Source organism: Peromyscus maniculatus, chromosome 1 (genome assembly GCF_049852395.1).
Source record: "Peromyscus maniculatus bairdii isolate BWxNUB_F1_BW_parent chromosome 1, HU_Pman_BW_mat_3.1, whole genome shotgun sequence".
Taxonomy (NCBI): domain Eukaryota; kingdom Metazoa; phylum Chordata; class Mammalia; order Rodentia; family Cricetidae; genus Peromyscus; species Peromyscus maniculatus.
In genome coordinates, this window is record NC_134852.1 from 42,088,296 (window position 1) to 42,112,885 (window position 24,590).

The 24,590-nt window shown below is 40.2% G+C and overlaps 1 protein-coding gene across 2 annotated transcripts in view; it reads right to left on the reverse strand.

The window, feature by feature from the left end:
• Positions 1–19,259, reverse strand: part of LOC102910850 (uncharacterized) — a 39,102-nt gene extending 19,843 nt beyond the window's left edge. Inside the window, exons 1-2 of one of the 2 annotated variants that reach the window (XM_015990388.3) lie at positions 19,048–19,259; positions 11,555–11,681 (exon numbers count right to left, since the gene is read on the reverse strand). In XM_015990388.3, coding sequence (XP_015845874.1) covers positions 11,555–11,681; positions 19,048–19,050 — 130 coding nt within the window. In that variant the 5' untranslated portion in view covers positions 19,051–19,259. The remainder of the gene's footprint in view (positions 1–11,554; positions 11,682–19,047) is intronic. The other variant, XM_042275145.2, reaches the window with a different exon arrangement.
• Positions 19,260–24,590: the final 5,331 nt, after the last annotated feature.

The window sequence follows — 24,590 nt, forward strand, 5'->3', positions numbered from 1 at the left end:
AAAGGCAAGATCTGCACCTTTGGAAGATTGGATTAGAGACACGGTTAATGTTGAGGCTGATGAGCATGATACGTGGGTAGGGGAAGCAATTTCAAAAAGTTTGAGGAATGTTAGATGTTTTGGATGTGGAAAGCAAGGACATTTGAAAAGGGACTGTAAACAGGTCATTCCTAGAAACAATGTTTCTTCAAGGAACAATGGCAACAGAATGCCCCTTCCTTCTGGAGTATGCAGAAGGTGTGGTAAGGGAAAACACTGGACCAATGAATGTAGATCAACAAAGGACAGACAGGGTAATCCTTTGCCTCAGTCTTCGGGAAACTCCCAGAGGGGCCTCATGCAGGCCCCCATAGCAAATCCAGTTCAAACCTTTCCTGCAGCTGCAGAGGAAACCCCTACTCAGAGCAATTAAATAACCAAATGCCTATTGGAATAAATCATGCTGATCAGAATGATGAAACAGAGAGAATAGAAAATTCAGGAGAAAACATAAAGAAAAATTTTTGGCAAACTTCTATTAATGAACAAAGACCAAAATTAGTGATAAAAATAAATGGTGTTTTGTTGACTGGTCTGGTAGACACAGGTGCAGCCGTTACCATAATTACACCAGAATTTTGGCATCCAACTTGGCCTCTTCAGGAGGTAAACGTTCAACTGTTAGGAATTGGGACATTATTTCAGGTGAAACAGAGTGCAAGATGGCTCGAATGTAGAGGTCCAGAAGGACAGAGAGGAAAATTAAAACCATATGTGGCTAACATAGCTATGAACCTGTGGGGTCAATACTTGTTGCAACAATAGAATAGTCAGATTAACATCCCTCCGATCTCAGAAACAAATCATAAACTAGCACATATTTCAGAGAGAAATATTAGAAGATATTGTTCTAATGATTGGTCACCAGCCATCCATATTATACAAGAAAAGGGCACAACAACTGATGATCTTCCAAAGACACCAACAGCTCTACCTTTAAAATGGTTAACAGACAAGCCTGTATGGATCCAGCAATGGCCTTTAACAACAGAGAAACTCCAGGCTTTAGAAGAGCTGGTAGAAGAACAGTTAAATGCTCAGCATATTGAACAATCAACCAGCCCTTGGAATTCTCCTGTATTTGTTATTAAAAAGAAATCTGGTAAATGGAGAATGGTAACAGACCTTAGAGCAATTAACAAAGTAATTCAGCCAATGGGCTCTCTACAATCTGGAATTCCTTTGCCTACTCTGTTACCAAAAGGATGGCCTCTCATAGTTATTGATTTAAAAGACTGTTTCTTTTCAATACCCTTACAAGAAGAAGAAAGAGAAAGATTTGCTTTTACAGTGCTTACTTATAATAATTCTCAACCAGTTAAAAGATTTCAATGAAGGGTCCTCCCACAGGGAATGTTGAATAGTCCAACTCTGTGCCAATACTTTGTACAACAGCCATTGGAAGTGATACATAAAAAATTTCCTAAATCTATAATTTATCATTATATGGATGATATTTTACTAGCTGACTCAAATGCAGATACTTTAGAAAGAATGTTTTAAGAAGTAAAGAAAATTTTGTCTTGCTGGGGATTACAAATTGCTCCTGAATGGATACAAAGAGGAGATTCTATTAATTATTTAGGATATAAAATAGCACTACAAAAAATTAGACCCCAAAAGGTGCAAATTAGGAGAAATAGACTACAGAATTTAATGATTTTCAAAGATTATTTGGAGATATTTCTCATCTATGAACTATTGTTGCGGTAAAAAATGATGAACTGAATAACTTGTTCAAAACCTTAGAAGGTGACAAGTACTTAAATAGTCCAAGAGAATTATCACCTGAAGCTGAGAAAGAATTGGCCTTGGTAGAAAAGAAAGTACATGAAGGGCACTTGGATCTTATTGATCCAAAGCTGGATTGCATTTTGGTTATTTTACCTTCTAGGCGTTCTCCTACAGGAATATTAATGCAGAGGGAAGATATTATATTGGAATGGACTTTTACCAAATAAACCAAATAAAAAGTTAAAAACTTATGTGGAAAAAATTTCTGACTTGATTTGGAAAGGAAAATTGAGACTTCATCAATTAGCAGGAATAGACCCAGCAGAAATTGTCATACCTTTAACTGAGGAGGACATTGAAAAATTATGGACAGAAAGTGAAACTTGGCAAAGAGCTTGCAGTAATTTTTTTGGGAGAAATTAACAGCAAATATCCCAAAAGCAATAGAATTGATCTTATAAAGAGAGCTGATTGGATCTTGCTTCGAATTGTATGGGAAAAACCCATATCTGGAGTTCGTACATTTTATACAGATGCAAGCAAACAAGGAAAGGCAGGTTATAAATCAGAAAATTTAAGTAAAGTGGTTCAAAGTCCTTATAATTCAGTTCAAAAATCAGAATTGTATGCTATTCTGTTGGTATTAATGGATTTTTCAGAACCTCTCAACATACTAACTGACTCTCAGTATGCTGAAAGAGTGGTATTACATATTGAGACTGCAGAATTTATCCCTGATGCTTCAGAATTAACTTCACTATTTATTCAATTACAAGATACAATCAGGAAAAGGAGTCATCCTTTATATATAACTCACATTCGATGCCATACTGGTCTGCCAGGCCCTCTAGCACAAGGCAATGATGAGATTGATAAATTATTGATAGAAAATGTGCTGGAGGCCTCAGAATTTCATAAAAAAATCATGTCAATAATAAAGGTTTAAAAAAGGATTTTTTCATAACCTGGCAACAAGCCAAAGAAATAGTAAAGTAATGTCCTACTTGGTCCTTCTACAATCAAATGCCATTACCAGCAGGACATAAACCAAAGGGTACTCAGAGGAATGAAATCTGGCAGATGGACATGTTTCACTTTACAGAATTTGGAAAATTGAAATATGTACACCACACCATTGAAACATATTCAGGATTTCAATGGGCAACTGCTTTAAGTTCTGAAAAAGCTGATTCTGTAATCACTCATTTGCTAGAAGTTATAGCCATCATGGGTATACCTGCACAAATCAAAACTGACTATGCTCCATCATATGTCTGTGTTAAAATGAAACAGTTTTTTGCTTATTATAAAGCAGGTATACCTGCACAAATCAAAACTGACAATGCTCCATCATATGTCTCTGTTAAAATGAAACAGTTTTTTGCTTATTATAAAGCATATTACAGGTATACCACATAATCCTACAGGTCAAGCAGTTATAGAAAGATCAAACAGAACTCTAAAGGGTATGCTAAATAAACAGATAGGGGTAACAAAAAACCCCCAGAAATAGACTGCATAATGCTCTTCTAACTTTGAATTTTTTCAATGCCAATGAGAAAGGAACAACAGCTGCAGAGAGACATTGGATAATAGAAAAAAACTACAGAATTAAATCAGCCTATATACTTTAAGGATGTGCTGACCTCAGAGTGGAAACCAGGGTATGTATTACATTGGGGATGAGGTTTTGCTTTTGTTTCCACAGGAGAAGATAAGCTGTGGGTACCATCAAAATTGATAAAGGTTTGGTCTGAATAAGAGAAACCTCTTAATTAGAGGAGGTGATAGTTCATCAACCAGCATGAACATCCAATTTAAACTAATTTGTACCGGTAACACATGCCTTTTCATTTAATCAGATATAAATTGCCAAAAAGGAACATCCCCAAAATTAGTCTTGGGGAAAGCTTTTTGTTTTTGTCTTTTAGGAGAATGAAGGTTAAGGAATCTGAAGAACACAAGACAAATGAGACAACTGAAGAAAAGGGACAAATCATCTATCCCAGGAAACAGAGTGAAACGGCGTATGGGTATATATTATCTAAAAAATTTTAAGTCTTCCTAAATGTCTGTTTCTGCTTTTCTCTAAAGATTTAACACTATTGGTCTTCTAATAGTCCCAGTTCAATTAAAATTTAAAGCTGACTTTGGAGTTGGAGAATGGCTCTCTCCTTCTTTAAACTCAAGAATGTTGTTAAAAGGAAAATGCAAACTCCCTGTATCATGACAGAATAAAAGAGCCATCTTCTGCTATGGGACAGGACAAAAGCCAAGTTAATTAAGGGACTATTCTATTACTAATCTCAACTCTTTGATTCTATTCTGATTCTTTAAATTTTTCTTAAAGTATGAATTTTATATCAAAATTTACAAGACTAATATATATAGATATATAGATATCTATACATTTTAAACATTGTTAAGATATGAATGGTCATATAGAGTACTAACTATTTCTAGAAAAAAGGCTTCAATTAACTGCAAATATATGTCTTTATATATATATGTATATATATATATATACACATATATATATATATGACTGATATATATGACTGTTCGAGTCTCTTATCAGTTTTCTGCAGGAAATCACGGCCAGGCCTAACATCAACTGAAGTCTCCAGGAAGAAGATGGGGCCCCACAACAACAATTCCACGTGGACAATGATAATATCATTAAGCTGACAAACATCATCTACAGATCAGCTTTGAACTACAAAGTGCTCAGAGCAATTTTGAGATGACTAGCTGAGATGATCCAGTCTCAAAGACTACTTGAATAAGGACTTGAGATAAACCCTGAAGTTTGGCATTATACATAGACTGGATAATAATGAAGGATTTAGTTACCTTTCCTAGAATTTGACAATTAACCTAAAATTTTTCTTTCAGGATAAAGATAACTTCGCCTATACCCAGCAGGAAGCAATTTTAAGAATACGACGCCCACATTCCCAAAGAGGTGGGGTGGGGTGTGTGGTTTTTTTGGTCTTTTTAATGGATTTTCGGTCTGGGATAATTTTCATTGTGTAGGGGGGTTGGTTACAAGTTGTTGTCAAGGGTTAGGAAAAAGGCTAAGCAAAGGAGATTAGATACTCTTGTTTAAAAAAAAAGAAAGAGAGAGAGAAAGAAAAAAGAGAGACAATTACTACTTTTAAATACTTTACATTGGATTGGATTGTTTTATATTGTATACAAATTTGAAATTGATATTGTTAGAAAATGCTATATGTATATTTCTAATTGTATTTATACCATTCATTTAACAATGTAATGCAATTTTCTGATCCTTGAACGTTATTATTACCAACTATTAGGATATAAAGAAATGAAAGTTAGTAGTTAGACATTACAATAGAACTTGTATTCGTATTAGATATGTTTTAAAAATTGAGCAGATATATTCTAGACAGGTCATCTTCAACCCCTTCAGAGATCTACAGAATATGGCATTTAAAATGTTTTAATAACTTAGAAATTTTTCTTTTTTGAGACATGTTGGCTCCTGGCAGTACCAATCTACTTCAGAGAAAATATGGGCATTGAAGAAACTGCATATGGAGTTAACTTTCATTGTGGCAAAAGTTAGCCACTGGACAACAAGGTATCCTTGAATCAACAGGACAAAATGGACAGACAGGACACGAAACAAAGGACTACTGATTATTGCAACAACAAGTGTGGTTATGGCTTTATCAAAAGGCATCTTCTGAGGCCAGGACAATACGGCCCCATCCCTGAAGTGTCCTTCACAGTTCGAAAAAAGGTACAGTGCCCTTTTTTTTTGAAGGCAGCTTAACAGGCAGTGGACCGATGGCTTCTGTTGTGCAATGGAACAGCAACTGAATGCTCATGCCTCTCAATAGTAGACTGGCATTTAATAGAGGGATGTGGAGAAGAAGGAATGCTGAGATGAAGCCATATATAGTCAGCCAAGAAGATTGGACAGCTGAATTAAAAAACCATCAACAATTTCCAGAATTTAAAATCCTGAATCATGACATGACACTAGTAGAATTCAGGTGTTTCTGGTACATGGACTGCTCTCACCCAACGTGAGGTAGAACTGTTGACCTTGTGTACATCCTACTTCACAAATGAGTTGGTCCGATACACTAAGCCTATAGGCTGAAGATGATGCCCCAACACTTCGGTGAATCCTCAGGTGACTGTCCAGGCAGCTGGCTGTTTCTGTCAACTCACAAATTTTTTGGAAGTTGCTTGCATGCACTACCTGTTTTTATTTTTGTTAGCTAATATTATTTCCTTCTTGGGTCTCTGAGGGAGTTGAAGATTAGTTAGTTATAGTTGAAGATTAGTTAGTTATAGTTGAAGATTAATTAGGATAGAAAGTAAATTAGATACATTTTGGACTTACCAAAATAGGATAGATAATGGAATTATTTTCTCTGATTTTTCAAATACAAATGGACTAGACATTGTTTAGGTATCTATTACTTGTATATATTATATATAGTTATTGTACTTTTGTATATAGTTTTTCTTATGTTAGTTATAATTTTTGCTTTTTTTCTTTTTATTAAAATAGAAAAGGGGAAATATGGTGGTATTCTATTTGTAATGAAATGTGATTTTAATTGTATGTTAATAAATAAAGTTGCCCAGGGGTCAGAGCTATTAGAGCCATAGAAAGAGCGTGGCGGTGGTGGTGCACACCTTTAATCCCATAGATCTCTGTGTTCAGGGATACAGCCAGCATTGGAGACATACGCCTTTAAGACCTGGAGGGCTGTACTTACAGGCAGTGACGAGGCAGTCATATGTTTGGGTTTACAACCAATGAGACAGCAGAATAGAAAGACTATTTAAAGACATACACACAGGAAGTAGGTCTTTTTCGGAGAGCTAGGAGCACTACAGGAAGAAGGGTAAGATTTTTAGCTCTGAGCTCTGACCTCTTGGCTTCCTCTTTTACATTGTTTCTGTGTTTCTTATTTAATAAGACGGTTGGTTACATCTACAATCTTTGGCTGATTTGTGTACAATAAATATGCAGTCTATACTTTTATTAATACAGATATTTATGTTATCTTTAAAAGTTTATGTATTTTCAGAGCAATGGGATCAAACTCCAATAAAAACAGATGGCCTAGTTGATCCAGCATCCAGAACAACTTCAAGGCTGCTGGCTAAGATGAACCAGCCTCACAGACTACTATAGCCAAGACTTAACCATTATCCTAAATTTTCTCACAAACACCCACAAACAACATGCAATAATCTAGAGAATGATGCCCACATTCCCAAAATATTGCTTATGGATGCTCTTTATCATTTAAAGGAGGTTGGGTTGTTATTGGTCATAAAAAAAAAAGCTAAACAACAGTTAAATTCAAAGATCTTCTTCCAAAGAAAACATGAGGATATGATATAGAAATAATAGGAAAAAAGGGGTAGAATATTGAATTTACTTTAATCCCAAAGCAACTACTAACATCAAAATATTTTACATTCGTATGGATTTTAATATATGGATACCTATTTAAAGTTATTTCTGTTATATTATCCATTTGTTTCTACTCTTGTTTGAGACACTGTACTTATACAACTCATTTAAAAATGTAGTGTATAATTAAGAAATAAAGGTTAAGAGTCACCTATAATAATCAAACTTGTAGTCATATTAGGTATGTTTTAGAGGTTAAACAGATATATTTGGATAGATATATGGTCTTCAAACACTTCAAAGACCTACAGAGTATGGCATTTAAAATATTTTAACAACATAAGGCTTTTTGTGACAGTGAAACATGTCTGCTCCAGGCAGCACCAATTTATTTGAGAGAAGATGATGGGCATCGAAGAAACTCCATATGGGGTTTATTTTCGTTATGTCAAAAGCTAGCCATTTGGGCAAAGAAACTCCCCTTGCCTCAATTTCTGACAATATACTGTCCAAACCAGACTGGTAAGATGCAAAATAAGTGACTGTTAAACTTTGCCAAGACAAGGTAGCACAGTCCTTCAAAATTCTTTGCTTCACAAAAAAAAGTCTGTCAGATATAATAGGCCTGTAGGACAAAGATGGTTGCCCCAATGTTGCAGAAGAACTTTGGGTGATTGTCTAGACAGCCAGATGTCTCTGTCATTTGATAACATTTTACCCTTCTGGGGTCTTTAAGGGAGTTAAAGACTAAATAATTAGACTTAAAGTTTTCCTTAGTTATGATAAAAGGTAAATTAGATATAAAATTTTAGACTCACAAAGATGGATAATAGAATATTTTCTCCAATTTTGTCAAATACAATTGGACTGGACATTGTAACAGTAATTCTTAATAATTGTTTTTGTTGTATATAATCTTACTGTATTAAAGTTAAAACCTTCCTTTTTAATTAGGCAAAAAAAGGGAAATACCGTAGAATAATCCTTATGTACACGGTGACAATCTATCTCTCAGACTGGTTTAATAAAAAGCTGACTGGCCGGTAGCCAGGCAGGAAGAATAGATAGGACAATCAAACTAAGGACACTGGAAAAAAGAAGGATGGAGTCAGAGGAGTTGCCAAGCAGATGGAGAGGAAGCAAGATATGCCTGAGAGTCAAATGCCATGAGCCTCGGGGTAGCACATAGATTAATAGAAATGGGTTAATTAAAGTAAGAGCTAGTTAGTAATAACCCTGAGCTATTGGCCTAGCATTTATAATTAATATTAAGACCCTGAGTGGTTTATTTGGGAGCAGGTGGTCAGGACAGGAAAACTTTGCCTACAATTAACATTGGGTAAGGAGGCTAAGTTAGCAACTAATTGACAGAAAGTAATAAAACATCAAAGGGCTTCCAGGAGAGATAGAGAGACACAGGAAGTAGTTGGGTGGGATTTGGAGTGGCACAGGTTTTTCTGGTTTGGCAGAGTAGAGGTACAGTCTTTCAGAGATGCCAACAGGGAGAGAAAACCAGCTTTTTGCTACTCAGCCTCTCTAAGCTTTCAAGTTTTCACCCCAGCCTTTGAATCTTGAGTCTTATTTATAAACAGAACAATAGATTTAGTTAAAGGTACATTCAGTGGCAGTGACAGAGCTGGTGCCTTCAGGAACAGAATTCCCAGTAGGCTGCAGCCTGAGTGGCCAGGCAACTTCTGGAGAAGCAGGTCGGTAATTTCAGAGTTGCAATTGCTGGCTGAAATAACAGTAGACTAGGGCACAGCCACTGTGCTGAAGGTAAAAATGGTGACTGTTTTCTGTGATTTATAGAGTTGTTTTTCTGAAGGAGCTTTAAAGTCTTTTCATGACTTTAGTCACAAGACAGTCCTGACACACCTGGAACATCATGCATTATTGGGTACAGCAAACAGTGCACATACAAACTAAATGTGTGGGGGTATGATGTTTTCCTTCACAAAACATATAGATTAGATCAGAGGCTTTGGTATGAGGAATCTGTTTTACCCAAAATACTTTAGTGTAACAATCCATAAATATGCTTCCACATGGCTGTTATAGGTTCAGTCTTATAACAGGTTGGACCTCTTCTGCCTCAGAGCCTGATTGACCCTCTTTCTTTGATTATCCTGTGTAACTCATAAAACCAACACTTTATGTCTGCTCAGGAAATTCAAAGGCATAATCTAAATATGTCATAAAACATTACAACAACAAATATAAAAAACACCCAACAGTTTTCATCTTACTTGCAAGCTAAGGTTCCCTGCAGCACCAGAGGAAAAAAACAGCAATTATTAGCATGTGGAAAAGTTAAAAGGGAGAGGGGAATGGAAAAAAGATAGGGAGTATTTACTAAGATGCCTATGGAAGTGATGAGTAACTTCCTCCCACCCCACTCAAGACAGGGATCTCTGTGTAGTCCTGGCTCTCCTGGATCATTCTGTAGACCAGGCTGGTCTTGACCTCAGAGATTCATCTGCCTCTGCCTCCTGATTGCTGAGCTTAAAGGCATGCATGCACCACCACCACCTAGCTGATGAGTGACAGATGGTACATAGCAATTAGTTGAATATTTTAAAATACCTGTCAGAGAGATGTTAAATATTCCCAATACAGACAAGCAATGCCTAAGCTGCCCAACTTAATGGTCACCTGCATCTCATCATTAAATTTTAAGTGTTACATCATAAATATATAACTGTGTAAGTTCTCCATAAATATATGCTATTAGTACATCTTAGTTAAGTGTATAATATATAATTTGTATTAAAAGTCAGCAATAATCCTAGCCAGGCAGAGTTGGTGAATGCCTTTAATCCCAGTATGTGGTGGTCTGAATAGGTATGGCCCCCACAGAGTCATGTGTTTGAATGCTTGGCTCATAGAAAGTGGCACTATGCAGATGTGTCATCTTGTTGGAGGAAGTGTGCCAGTGTGGGGGTGGGCTTTGAGGTCTCCTATGCCCAAGCTACACTCAGTGTATAATACAGTCTCCTTCTGTTGTCTGTGGATCAAGATGCAGAACTCTCAGCTCCTTGTCCAGCACCATGTCTACCTGCATGGCTCCATACTCCCAGCAGTCATACTCCCCACTGTGGTGATAATGAACTAAACCTCTGAAACTGTAAGCCAGCCTGAATTAAATGTTTTCCTTTATAAGAATTGCCATAAGGATAATCAGACTATAACCCATAGCTCCAGAGAAGCTAGGAAACAAGCAGGAACCTAAGAGGGACATATGGGTCGCCTTAGGAGGAAACAGAGTTCTCCATGAGTAAATTGGGGATGAGTGGGTACAATAGAGGGGAGGGGATAGAGGATAAGAACATGAGTGAGCAGGATGGTTGAGCTGGCGCAGGGGCGGTGTGGGAGAGCAATGAAAGAGACATCTTAATAGAGGGAGACATTATGGTGTAAGAGAGAAAGCTGATGCTAGGAAAATTTCCAGGAATCCACAAGGATGACCCAGATCAGACTACTAGCAATAGTGGTGAGTGTGCCTGAACTGGTCTACCCTAGTAATCAGATTGGTGAATACACTGTCATCATAGAGCTTTCATCCAGTGACTGATGGAAGTAAATGCAGAGACAAACAACCAAGCACCAGGCCGAGCTCCAGGAGTCCAGTCTAAAAGAGGGAAGAGGGACTATATGAGCAAGAGGGTTCAAGATCATGATGGGGTAATCTATAGAGACAACTGAACCAAGCCCATAGGAACTCATGAATTATAGACCAACAGCTATGGAACCTGCATGGGACCAGACTAGACCCTCTGCATACCGGAGATAGTTGTGTAGCTGGGTCTGTTTGAGGGGCCCCTGACAGTGTGATCAGGATCTATTCCTTGGTCACATTACCTATGGTTGGATACCTTGCTGACCCTTGAGGCAGTGGGGAGGGACTGGGTACTGCCTCAACTGAATGTACCAGGCTTTGCTGCCTCCCATGGGCAAACTTACCCTTTTGGAAGAGGGGATGGGGGGTGAATTGGGGAGGGGCTAGGTGGGGGTGGGAGTATTGAGAGGAAGAATGAGAAGGGGATCTGTAGTTGATATGTAAAATAAATTAAAAAAAAGAAGTAAAAAAAAAAAGTTGCTGTAGTCATGGTGTCTCTTTACAGCAATAAAACTCTAAGATACAGCAATTGGGAGGCAGAGGCAGGTGGATCTCTGAGTTTAAGGCCAGCCTGTTTTACAGAGCATGTTCCAGGATAGCCAGGACTACACAGAGAAACCTTGTCTTGAAAAACAAAAACAACAAAAAACAAACAAACAAACAAAAACCAGAAAGAAAGAAAACGAGTCAGCAAAACTTCTTATAATTATCAACTAAGAATTTAATTGGTGCACAGAGTTACAGGACAGACTTACCCAAAAACATGAGGCTGCTATAATTCTCTAGCATTACATCCCTGTAGAGTGTCCTCTGAGCAGAATCAAGATCCTGCCACTCATCCCAGGTAAAGTCCAAAGAGATGTCCTCAAATGATACAGAACCCTGTAATGACACATTTCTTTTTAAACCCCAAGTACTCAGCTTTGGGAACATAAAATGAGGAGTTCACTATGCTCTGTCTATGGTTTCCGCTGAAGACTTAACAGTATGTGGAATCATGGAAGGGAACCTCAATGACAAATTGTTTAGATTAAGTTGTCATAGGAGTCTTTTTTTTTCTGTTGTTGTTTTAAAATACCTTGACTGAGGTGAAAGGACTTGCCCACTATGGATGTATTATTTCAAAGGAATTTTAAGAAAGGAGAGAGGGAGCTAAGCATGCAAACATTCAGTGTTCCCTTTGTTGTGACTATGGATCCAATGAGACCAGCTATCTCAAGCCCCTGTAACTTCCCTGCATCAATGGAATATGTTCATAAACTGTGATTTGAAATAAACCCTTTCTCTTCTAAGTTGCTTTTGTCTGTGTATTTTATAACAAGAAAGAAACAAAGATAGTGTCTTATAGAAGGTATTGCTTGATTTGTATCATGGAAGAAAATTTAACATAAATATCTTAACTGTGTTAATGCAGAGGTCCAAGAAATTTTTTAAAAGAGGTTTCTAAGCAGTTTCACTACAAAAGTCTAATGCCCAGTCTCAAGCCACTGCAACCTCCAGGGCCATTAAATCTGTCCATGCATTGAGTGCCTCAGTTCTAATACAGGTGATTTGAAGGAATACAGGCTAACACCCCCACCCCAGCCCAAGCTCTAGGAATAAAGGAATCTGGACGCATGCAAATCCCTCTGGACCCCAGAAAAACAAATGGTCTTAAGTGGTCATGTAACCACTTCCATGGGCTGAAATGCCCAGGAGTAATGCAGAAAGAACATAATGCTCTCTCAACACAGCTATGTGAATGGTTATGCACACCTTAATCCCAGCACTCTACTCAAGGGAGGCAGAGGCAGACAGTTTTTTGTGAGTTCTAGGCCAGCATGGTCTACAAAGAGAGACTCTGTTTCAAAAACAAAACAAAAAAAAAACAGTACAAGTATTTGAAAGGACAAGGGTGTGGCTAAAGGCAACCCCACATACTCTGTGGTAAAGAATGTTAAATTATGTAGAACTGCTCTCAGTCTTGGTCAGAGAAACTTGTTCACAGTGGGCAACAGTTAATATATAGACACTTGTAACTGGCTAGCATGCTGAGAATAAGTGAGTGTTTACTGCTCAGCCAGTACATGGCACACCTATTCTTATCCCCTCCAAGGCTCAGGGAACATTACTGAAGAGGGCATGGGAAGCAGTACTAGGAAACACTGTCTTTCAGAAACGGCATGCCTATTGCATCTAGGAACTCATAGCTGCAGTGCCTACTTGCACATTAACAGTCCATCATGGATGGGGGATAGGCAATAAGGCCTCACCTTTCTCAACGGAGCTCTAAGCTGTTAAAAGATACTAGAAGAAGGGGTGTCATATTTCTCATTGGTGTGGTCACTGGGAAGGCACCCTTGCTTAAGTAAATAAACCCTCTCTATACAAAAACACCCTAGTAAAATGTAGTAGGACACAGATACATACCATCACCACCACCAAAAACCAAAAACAAACAAAAAACCATAAAAGTATTCAGGGAGATTTGTTGTGAATAGACAATTAGGTAAGTGTGTAATAAAAAAAATGTATTTCACCTGTATGAAATAATTTTAAAGAGGAAGAATATAAAATTAGTACAATTATTTTTTATAAAGTATTAGGTTACTTCTTTAAAAAAATTAAACAGGGCTGGAGTGCAGCAATTAAAAGCACTGTGTGCTCTTGCAGGGGACCAGGGTTCGATTCACAGCATCCACATGGCACCTCACAACTGTCTGTAACTGTAGTCTAGGGATGTGATATCATCTTCTGGCTTCCAAGGCCACCAGGTACTCATATGGTACACAGACACATATGCAGACAAAATATACATATATAAAAATAGTTATTTTTAAAATAAAAATTATGTCTCAGCAAGCTTGATGTCTTCAATTCCTGAGAGTGGAAGAGAATGGAGTCTACAAAAGTTTTCTCTGACTTCAACATGTCAGATGTTGACATCAAACACAAACACATCATGTAAACAGAAACACCCACATACACGGATAATAAAAGTATCATATAGTCAATTGTTGTTGGTGTGTATTTTTCCTAATTATCCTGAGCTGGCAGCCTCTGAGAGAGTCTCAACTATGAGAATGCCCAGATCAGATTGGTCAGTGGCCATGTCTGTGAGGAATTATTTTCATTGTTGATTAATATAGGAAAGTTACAGCCCACTATGGGTAATGCTACCTCCGGACAGGTAATCTTGGGTTGTTTTAACAGCTTAGCTGGGTGTGAGCCAAAGAACAAACCAGCAAGCAGCTTATTTCATGCTTTCTGCTTCAAGTTCCTGCCCTGCCTTCCCTGAGTGATAGACCATGACCTGAAAAAGTAAGTTGAAATAAACTCCTTCATCCAGAAGCTGTTTTGGTTATGATGTTTGTCATAGCAACAGAATGGAATTTGAACAGCATTCAAAAGAGCAGAAATTGGAATATTGACTATAACACTATTCAGTCACAATGCAGATATGGTCATTTCAAATGATTCTGAGATGAAGAGTATAGAAGGACATTTCTCCCAATTGCAGTTCACCCAGGTGGTCTCTTAAGAAGCTGCACATCCCATCTCAGGCTATTGTTGACCCAAGGACTGATACTCACTAGGCACTCCAAGACCCAGAGACATGGCTACTTCAAGCACCTAGTAGTTCTAGTTGCCTAGGGAGACATAGGCTGGGATGAGGACACACAACTCTGTAAATTAAGCAAGAGGGAAACTAAAACCAAATGCATTCTGGTAAGGTGTGTGTGCCTAGAGGAGACAAGAGAGGCACAAAGATTGTTAACACGGGGTCAGGCAAGAATCTTCACAGATTACTTGTGTGAAATGTTCATGAACAGAATTTCATTCCTCAAAATACACTGCTCAGAATTCAGAGGAAAATAACAAAACACTGAAATTTACCATAAAGAACAAAAAGTTGATCACAGTGCGGAAAGGGGGCATGGGAATGCTTGTAGGGAGGAGGAATTTCAGGAATTTGTTGGCAGGCCTAGAAGGGTGTTTATTTTGATTCTGCATCTCCATGATGGCACTGGACAGGAGGCTGCTGTGGGCACTGGATCTTTTTTGAGTAGTGGAAGGCTCTAGGAAATGTTTCAGCAACAGGGCAATGACTTTCCTTGCCCCTTCCCACTTCTCTCTTCATTTCCTTATTTTATGGGTCCCAGGTACCTCTGGCCCTCCACTTCCTCTAAATCCTCAGAAACCATTTGCATTGTGAGCAAAAGTGGAAAATGATTTTCCCCTGCTCCCTTCAGCAACCTGAGGTGTTCTTTACCCGACTGCCACTCAGGTAAAGCCAGGATTCTTTTTTAAAGTTACTTTTATTTTTTAAATACTTTTAATTATGGAGCACATGTGCTAGAGCCTACAGAAGCCAGAAGAATTAGATCCCATGAAGCTGAAGATACAGGTAATTGTGTGCTGGGAATCAAAGCTGAGTCCTCTAGAAGAGCGATATGTGCTCTTTGGTACTGAGCCATCTCTCTAGTCCCGTAAGCCAGAATTCTTGACTTCATTACATAAAAAATAAAAATCTCAGGAGAAGCCAGTATGAAACAGAGTTGGAATTTATCAATGCAATTTAAGCAGGAAGCTAAGACAAAGGAAGGGAAAGAAGAGCACACACCCACTAGTGATGTGGGATTTTCAAGAGCCACCCTTAAGTTTCTTTAGGTCAATGATAAATAGGTAGACAGACAGATAGGATTTTGAGTAGTAGTCACTTTGAGGACTAGAGACCTGGTGTTTCAAAGGATTACTTAGGAACTTAAATAAGATAACAGGGTAGTTCCCAAACTGTACTGGACAGGCTTACAAGATTTACCTCTCCTTCAGACTCTGATATCCTCAGACTCTCACCAAATATCTTCTCTCACACCCTCTCTCTCCACTCTCTTCCCTCACAACTATTTCTCCTCAATTAGTCCTCAGACTTCTGCAGGCTGTGTCCCCTACCTGAGACCACCACCTCCTTGCTAACACCCTGATTTCTTCGCTCACATTGTCTTTTCTCCTGTACATCTAGAAGGCCTGCATCCCTCCCCTGATAGACCTCCCAAAGACACTTTTGTCCTTAGTACATCTTTATAGACTGGGGACCATCAGCATGGTCTCTTCCAGCTATTAGATGTTTTCCTGGGCCTAGTGCAGCCACAGTCTTCTGCAGTTCCATGACAGCCAAACCAATACTTCAGGGAGACAAGCAATTGTAAAATCATTCCACTTCTGGCCCAGGCCAGGCTTGTCAACAGAGATCTACCTGCAAGAAAAAGAAAGGAAAAGAAAAAGAGGAGGAGGAGGAGGAGGAGGAGGAGGAGGAGGAGGAGGAGGAGGAGGAGGAGGAAAGAAGATGATGGGAGACAAGGAATTAGGAAGAGATTTGCAGACACAGGACACACAGATAAAGAACCAGAGGACCCATGTGCCCCTGGCCAAGTTTAGGGTACAGTTCCCATTCCTGTCTCCTGATTTCTACAGTCTTTCCCTGTGTCCTGCCCTAGACTGACTGTGCAGAACTCAACCACAGCAGTGGCTTATCCCAGGTGAAATCTTGGAAAGCTGCCTGTATCAGGGTACACGGGAGAATACCTGAATCAGTCTTCTGAGTCATGTCCCCACACAGTAATTTCAGCTGCCCCCTGCCAAGCCTTCCTAGACGCTGAAAGTAGGGAAACAGGAATCAATCTCCACCACCACCCCAGTGCCAGGTCTCGGGCTCTACGTGTAGCCAGCTGGTGGGAATTTTGATCTGTGTCTCTCACTATGTCTGTACCTCTGTTTACAAGTCTTTTTCACTGGGTCATCCAGATTCCTTAAAGACCACCTTGTGTGAAGTTGGTTAAGGTGCAGGGACTACACCAGGCCAGATCAATTCATAGCCTCTGTGCACACACACTGGCCCCTAGATTCATCATAAGCAGAAGCAGGGGTGACAGAAGAGCAACTAATGTCTGGGTGCCTCCAAAGAGCCTGTCCCTGCCCTGGGTTTCTCTCTTTACTTCAAAAACAGGACCCAGTGCCAATCCTGATGGTGCAGGTCTATAATCCCAGCTACTTTAGGAGCCAATACAGGAAGATGGCAAGTTAAAGGCCACACTGGGATACACTGTATCATGGCACAGAATCTGCCTAATATGCACAAATCTCCAGGTTCCTTCCAAAATTATATATATATATATATATATATATATATATATATATATATATATATACTCACATACACAAGAAAATAGCTCAAAGAAGAGGCTAATCAAAGTTACCAAGTAAGGAAGTGGGAATCAGTACTCCAATCCATGTCTTAGAACTCTGGGGTCTCAGAAAAATGGTTTCTGTTGAATAGATGTAGATATTGAACAAAGACAAAGTAAAAGCACAGATAAAGCAGAGTGGGTTCATATGCCATAGCTTGTGACAGTCAAAGCCAGTCAGTGACATTCAAAGAAAGAAACATCACACAGATTCAGAACAACACCCAGACACACAAACACAAAGGCACAGAAAGAACTGCAGTGGTGTAGGACAGTTACTGGACCCACCTCCCCAGGCACAGACAGGTTAAGGGTAGTGGAGGAGGCAGAGAGGCAATCAGCCACTGCTTTCTCAATAATATAAGAACACATTTGTACTTTATTGGTGGGAAACAGAGACAGCAGACTTGCCTATGAATTATCCCACTTTCTTTGTATGTTTGAGACATGGTCTCACTAACTAGCTTAGGCTGGCCTTGAAATGGCTCTGTAGCCCAAGGTGGTCCGGAACAATTGAACATTAGATTCTTCCTCCTGCCTCACTCTCTGGGGACAGGTTACATAGTCTATGTTTTCCCTTACCAGGTCTGTGGACCCCTAGCAGGTATATGACCCCTGTGTGTCCCCATAACAAGCCTGTAGTCCCTGCTCTCCCACTTCTTTACCCTTTCAGTTTTCAAAGCCTTCCTCTCTTCCCCTGGGACTCAGTGGCCTGTACTCAGCCCTGTCACAACAATGGCCCTATCCTAAGAGAAATCTGAAAAAGCCTAGAGTTTCTGGGACACACACAGCATGGGCAAAGGAGGAGACTGACTCTGTATACTCCCCAGATCCTGTGATTCTGAAATCATGTCCTCCCCTAAATAAGCCTGTTCCCATGTGCCAGCCCCTCTACCAGGTGAGACAGCAAGTGGGGTGCAGGAGTCAACCTTCCCATCCCCTATTGCCTGGCCGAGGGTCCTAACAGTGGCTTTTCAGTTTATCTCTCACTCTTGCCTGCTCAGTCTCTGAGGACCTCTGCCAAATCTTCAAATCTCTTTCACTGTGTGCATCTTGGATTCTCCCGGCATCAATTTGTACTTCAAGGACACTGGCTGGGTGCAGGAACACTTCAAGGAAACACCCATTCAGCTTCTGAGAATCCCTTAACCACTCCTAAACCCATAAGCAACAAGGGGGAGCAGAGGAGACAGATGAGCAAATGACTCCTGGGCATCTGCCAAGTATTATCTCCTTCCCTGAGCTCCTCTCTCCACTTCTACAAAGAACTGGAGCCAGCTTTCATAGTGCAGATCTGTTATTCCATTTTGGATAACTGAGGAAGAAAGATCAAAAATTCAGTCTGGATCATCTAAAAAGTTAAGACCTTGTCTCAAAAAAGTAAAGAAAAAAAAAATGAGTCTACATAGCTAGTTACATGCCAGCCAGGGCTACACAGAGGGACTCTGCCTTTAAAATAATAATAATAACAACAACAACAACAATAATTAAAGGGAAAAGATCAACATCAGTGGTAATAAAGCTCTTGTTTAGCATGTAGGAAATTCTAGGTTCTTTTCTCAGTAACCGCCCCCTCACCGCACAAAGAGAAACAAGCTGAAAGTTAAAAGTTAGTATCAGTGAGAATCTAGCTGATGTCCTACTGACCCCAAATGACTCAAGGGATGCTTCCTGAAGGTGGTGAGACCAGCCCGCGACAGCAAAGCCATAGTGGATAAAGGCGTTCACAGACCTAGATTTGGAGAGTTAGATTCAAAAACCCCAAAGACTCGCAGATAGACACATAAACCCAGAAGCGCATGGAGAGCCCTAGGCGGAAAGGACAGACAGGCTCGAACGCTGGCCCAGGGACTCCCGGTCAGACCACCTTCGAACGCCGCTCTTGGCCACCCCAGGCCGGTGCCCGTGATCCCGGCAGCCCAGGCGCAAGTCCAGTGCGGGGAAAGACAGGACGGCCCGAAGGGGAAGGGCGGGAAGGTGCGGAGGGCCGACATAGAGCCCAAGTCTGGACGCCACACGCTCACCATTTCCGGTTCCTAGACCCCCACGTCCTCACTGTGTCGCTCCCCGCAGCAGCGATCAGCGAGTCACTGGCGACAGGACGAGACGGAGAATTCCATATACCTAGACCTAAAAGAAGAGCAGGACAGATCCCAAGAGAGGACGGAGGATGGGGGTGTCGGGGTGAGGTGGTAAGAGAACCTTAGTTCGGAAGAAAGTCCGCCCCTAGTCTGTCAGGGAATCTGATTGGAAACTCTTATAACAGTGCTTTCGATTGGATGGGGTTTCCAGTGACAGGAGAGGGGTGCAGTGGTTGGGGGGGGGGCAGGGTACGGGTGCAAGTTCTCATAAAAACCAGAAGAGGTCGTAGGATTCCCTCTGCCCTATCTCTCTAGCCCCATAGTAAGACTAATTAGTTCTCCCTAACTGATATTTTAAGGCAGAAGCTTGACCCCAATTAATTGAATATTAAAGTTAAAACCCCTGCCTAAAGCTTTATCAGCTAGTAACTGATATACAAATGTTTCTTATCCACAAGTGGAAATAATAGCCTTCACAAAAACCAGACACAGAGGCTGAGATATTTGGGGTTGATATGTAAAATCGCCCATACTTTTTCCTTCTCTACTGGACATTTGCACTGCCATATTCGAATTAAAGTAGGATTCTTTCTATTTTCTAGGAGCTGGTGCTGTCAAATGTGAAATGCTTTGGTGTTTAAAACGCCGTATGGTGGCAGGAGATATGCTTGTGATGGCTAACATTAGTTATGTTGATGGGTAGTTTTATGTTTAAAAGTTTAACTACAAAGCAAAATTGTACATCTAAATGTTAAAGGTTGTTTTGTAATGGCCTGGTCTTGTACAGCTTTAACAAAACTGTTGTGTGTGTAAGATGGTCCCAGAGGTATCCGCTCTTTCTGCTTCTGTAAACAAAAGCATGTTTTGCTGGAGATAACCAGGACACCTGCAAGACATCTACTTGAAAAACAGAATATAACTTTATGGGTTTGTGTGTGTGTGTGTGTGTGTGTGTGTGTGTGTGTGTGTGTGTGTGTTTGTAAACAAACCCCTGACTTATGTGGCTCTTGGTTACATTTGGGAATCCTGTGTCCTGGAGGAAGCCTTGGTGCCTCATCTTTGTTAAAAATATATCCATGGTCAGACTGGTGTATCTCTGAATGACCACAGACCCATAAGAGGCTCAGCAATCAATAGTGTGTATTGCTATAGCAGAGGATGGAGCTGGGTTCTCAGCAGCTCACAACAACCTGTGACTCCAACTCCCAGGGATGCAACACTCTCTTCTGGCTTCTGGGGGCACTGCACACATGCTTATACTGATGCAGGAGAAATGTGAATAAAATTGATACTATAAAGGATTTACTAATAAACTTGCTTAGGAAATATTGTTACACAAAGTTGAATTCTACTAAAGGAGCTGTCTCCAATATGACTGGAAGATAATTAGTGTACTAAACAGGCTTGTTAGAAACTGTGAGGAAGAAAATTTTGTACAATTGAAGTTTAGGGTTGCTGAGAAAGGTTATAGTGATGTTTGTTCCCTGACTGACCTCCAGTCTGGCTCCATTCCTATAACAAAAGGAAGCAATCTTGACTTACTACCAGCTATAAGACTCATCCCCATATCAAAGCCCCATATCAAAAAACATGCCTCTAAAGGGCAGCTCAAGGGGACAACACAGAGTCACGACCACCATTAAGTCCTTGTCTGTCATTAAGTTCCCTGAGCTCTTCTCAGGAAAAGTATAAATCTGCCAGACAGGCAAGATATTTGAAAAGAAAAACACTGATGTACTTAAAAATAATTCTGGCAATAACTTTGCTGTATAAATCTCCCACATGCCTAAGTGGCCAAACTTATAGTCTCTTGTCTGTTTAAATTGTTCCGTGTTGCCTGGGGACAAGACCTGAAAGATTTAAGGATGACAGCATTTGTAGAATTCCTAAGTCTAAAGGATATATAAGTTAACAAAATATTCTATTCCCACCCAGCTCCTCTGTACATTAGCAATAGCCAAACTCCAACTATGATTAAAAAACTTTTTGACCCTTATTTTTCCTGAGTGTGTGGAGTGAATTCTCACTGGGCTAAGGTGGGGGGGGGCATATTTCTGCATTGGTGCCATACATAGACAATCTAGTACACATAATTAAAAAAAATATAAAGATGACTCATGCCTGTAATTCTAGTCTAGAGAAGATTGGAAACCAGCCTGGACTATGACTATGTAGTTATCACCAAGGGTTGGTTACATGGCAAGACTTTATATAAAATACCAAAACAAATGGACAAACAACAACAAAAACAAAACCCCAAACTAGAAAACTTGAAGGTGCATTCTGATACACAACTATAATTAGTTTCAGCCAACTACCTAAGAGTAAGGCAGGGGGATCACTTACACCCAGAAGTCAGAGGCCAGCTTGGTAACACAAAGAGACCCTGTCTCAAAAGACAAACAGCTGGGCATGATGGCACACATCTTTAATCCCAGCACTCTGGAGGAACAGGCTGGTGGATCTCTGTGTGTTTGAGGCCAGTCTGGTCTACATAGAACATTTCAGAACAGCTAGGGACACATAATGAGAGACCCTGTCTCAAACAACAAAACCCCATGAATCACTTGTGTGAAATCCAAACGCAACTCCTGGCCACAGTGCTATAGTTGTTTTCTTTCTTCTTTTCATTTTATTTGTTGTTGTTTTTTTGAAACAGGGTTTCTCTGTGTAGTTTTGGTGCTTGTCCTGGATCTTGAACTCACAGAGATCAACCTGGCTCTTCCTCCTGAGTGCTGGGATTAAGGGTGTGAGCCACCAACTCCCAGCTCTTCTTTTCAATTTTTAAAGATAATTTTACATACATATGTGTCTGCCTGAGAGTATGCACACATGGGTACACTATGCATGCAGAAGCTTATGGAGGCCCAAAGAGGGCATCAGATTCCTTAAAACTCAGGTACATGGATTTGGGTGTTGATATGGGTGCTGGGATCCAAACTTCAATCCTCTTCAAGAGCAGTAAACTTTCTTAACTGCATAAGCTTTCTAGGAATTTTGTTGCTAAATATGAACCTTGTGAGTGTTAGGATCCTGCCCTCACTCCAGCACATGCACAGCTTGGAGTCTTGCATCTTACATTATCAACGGGCACTGGTGTCTATGTACATATGGCATGGTCACAATCTGTGCCTTAGAAAGCTGGACATGGGCCCCCACCCTCTCTCTTTGTTCTCTGCTCTCTGCTCTGCTCCCTCCCCCAAGCACTGGCTCTCCTTCCCCCTTTTCCCTCCTAATAAAGCTCTAAAAACTACCACTGGGTTCTGTCGTGATTGTGACCTTTCCACGTGGTAACCAGCACTGCAAACAGCGCCATTTATCATCCTATCAGTGAGTTAGCCTGGTTTGCTTTACACCTAGAATACAAAATACTTCACTGTGAATTCAGCGCTAGTTTTCCACTGGCTTTTCATTAAAAGACCCCGAGTTTTGTTTTTGTATGTGGAGTATTAACAGTGCTGTAGGTAACATGGCTATGTCTAGATAAAATGGATTTTTAACAGAGAGAACTATTATACAGTGAAGAAGACACCGCCCCCTCTTACACACACAGAGCTTGAGGGCCTTCTCAGGTCCCCAATTAGGCACAAACCACACCCAAATACATCTTTTTTTCACAGAAAGATCTATATTAAGTGGGGAAGAAAAGTTAAAGTGGCTGCTTTCTGACTCAGGCAGAAAAACAGTAGCAAATGGCCTTGCAGGTGTAATTTTTAAGAAGATAAAAAGGGGAGGTCTCGCCGGGCGGTGGTGGTGCACGCCTTTAATCCCAGCACTCGGGAGGCAGAGGCAGTTGGATCTCTGTGAGTTCGAGGCCAGACTGGGCTACCAAGTGAGTTCCAGGAAAGGCACAAAGCTACACAGAGAAACCCTGTCTCGAAAAACAAAAACAAAAACAAAAAAAAAAAGGGGGGGGAGGTCTCTATTAGAATGGGCTAGGATGCAGTAGTATATTTTGATTGAGCCTGTTAATTAGGTGAATCAAAGGGGGATATTGATTGCTGCACTTTAATACTTTGGTAGCTGGACCTTAGTAGTCAGCCTCAGGAAGAGGAAGTGGCCAAATAAGGGAACAGACTTTGGTGGCTAGCTTTAGGAATGTAATCTAACAGTTTTTTGCAAGGCAGAGGGAATTGGGGAGAAGGGCAAGAGCTGTCAGAGGCTCATGCTCAGATGGGCTGGTGTCCCTTCCTGCAGGGCAGATTTGAAGAATTTAATATTTAAGAAGTGTGCCACAGAAAATGTATTCAACAAATTCATGGAAGAAAATTTTCCCAACTTAAAGAAGAAAATACCTATGAAGACACAAGAAGCTTATAGAACACCAAATAGACTAGACACCCCCCCCAAAAGTCCCCTCACCACATAATAATTAAACCACTAAACATACAGAATAAGGAAAGAATATTAAGAGCAGCAAAGGAAAAAGGCCAAGTGACTTATAAAGGCAGACCCATCAGAATAACACCTACTTCTCAGCGGAGACTCTGAAAGCCAGAAGGTCCTGGACAGATGTAATGCAGACACTAAGAGGCCAGGGATGCCAGCTCAGACTACTATACCCAGTGTAATCTTCAATCACTATAGACAGACTGAACAAGACATTCGAAGATAAAACCAGATTTAAACAATACCTATCCACAGATCCAGTCCTACAGGAAGTACTAGAAAGAAACTCCAACATAAGGAAGTCAGATGCATCCACAAAAACACAGGCAATAGATAACCCCACAGCAGCAAATCCCAAAGACAGAAAATACACACACACTGCTACCAAAAGATAACAGGAATTAACATTCACTGGTCATTAATATCCCTTAATATCAATGGACTCAATTTGCCTACAAAAAGACACAGGCTAACAGAATGGAAATGAAAATAGATCCGTCCTTCTGTGGCATACAAGAAACATACCTCAACTTCAAAGACAGACACTACTGCAGAGTGAAGGGCTGAGAAAAATCTTTCCTATTGGAATTTTCCCAAGGGCCTGCCCTGAGAAGATTTCTCCCAGAATCCTGAGGAAGATTCTATGTGCAGTGTGGGGTTATCTGAGGGAAAAGAATCTATGTATACCATGCTTTGTATCCATTTACTTTATTTCTCTAGGACAAAATTCTATCTATACAACTTCAGTTCTCTCCTGACATTCAGTTCCTCTCTGTACCTACTTTTTCTGTCCCCTCATAGCCCTAGTAATAACTAAGCCCTTATGCTTTTGATCTCATATTCATCCTCTATTCCTTCATCCTGCATTTTTTCTCCTTACTCCTGGCTCTGAGAAAACTCTACAAGAGATCTGCCATGCCATCTATAGAATCTCTGCATTTGTCTCTTCTCTCTGGCCATGTGGCCCTACTACTATCTACAGAAAACTGGTCTACTATCTACAGAAAACTTCCTCTCCTCCACATGTAACTCTGCTCTAGCCAGGAATCCTGCCCCACCCTTCACAATACCTGGATATGCAAAAACCTCCTTTGTTC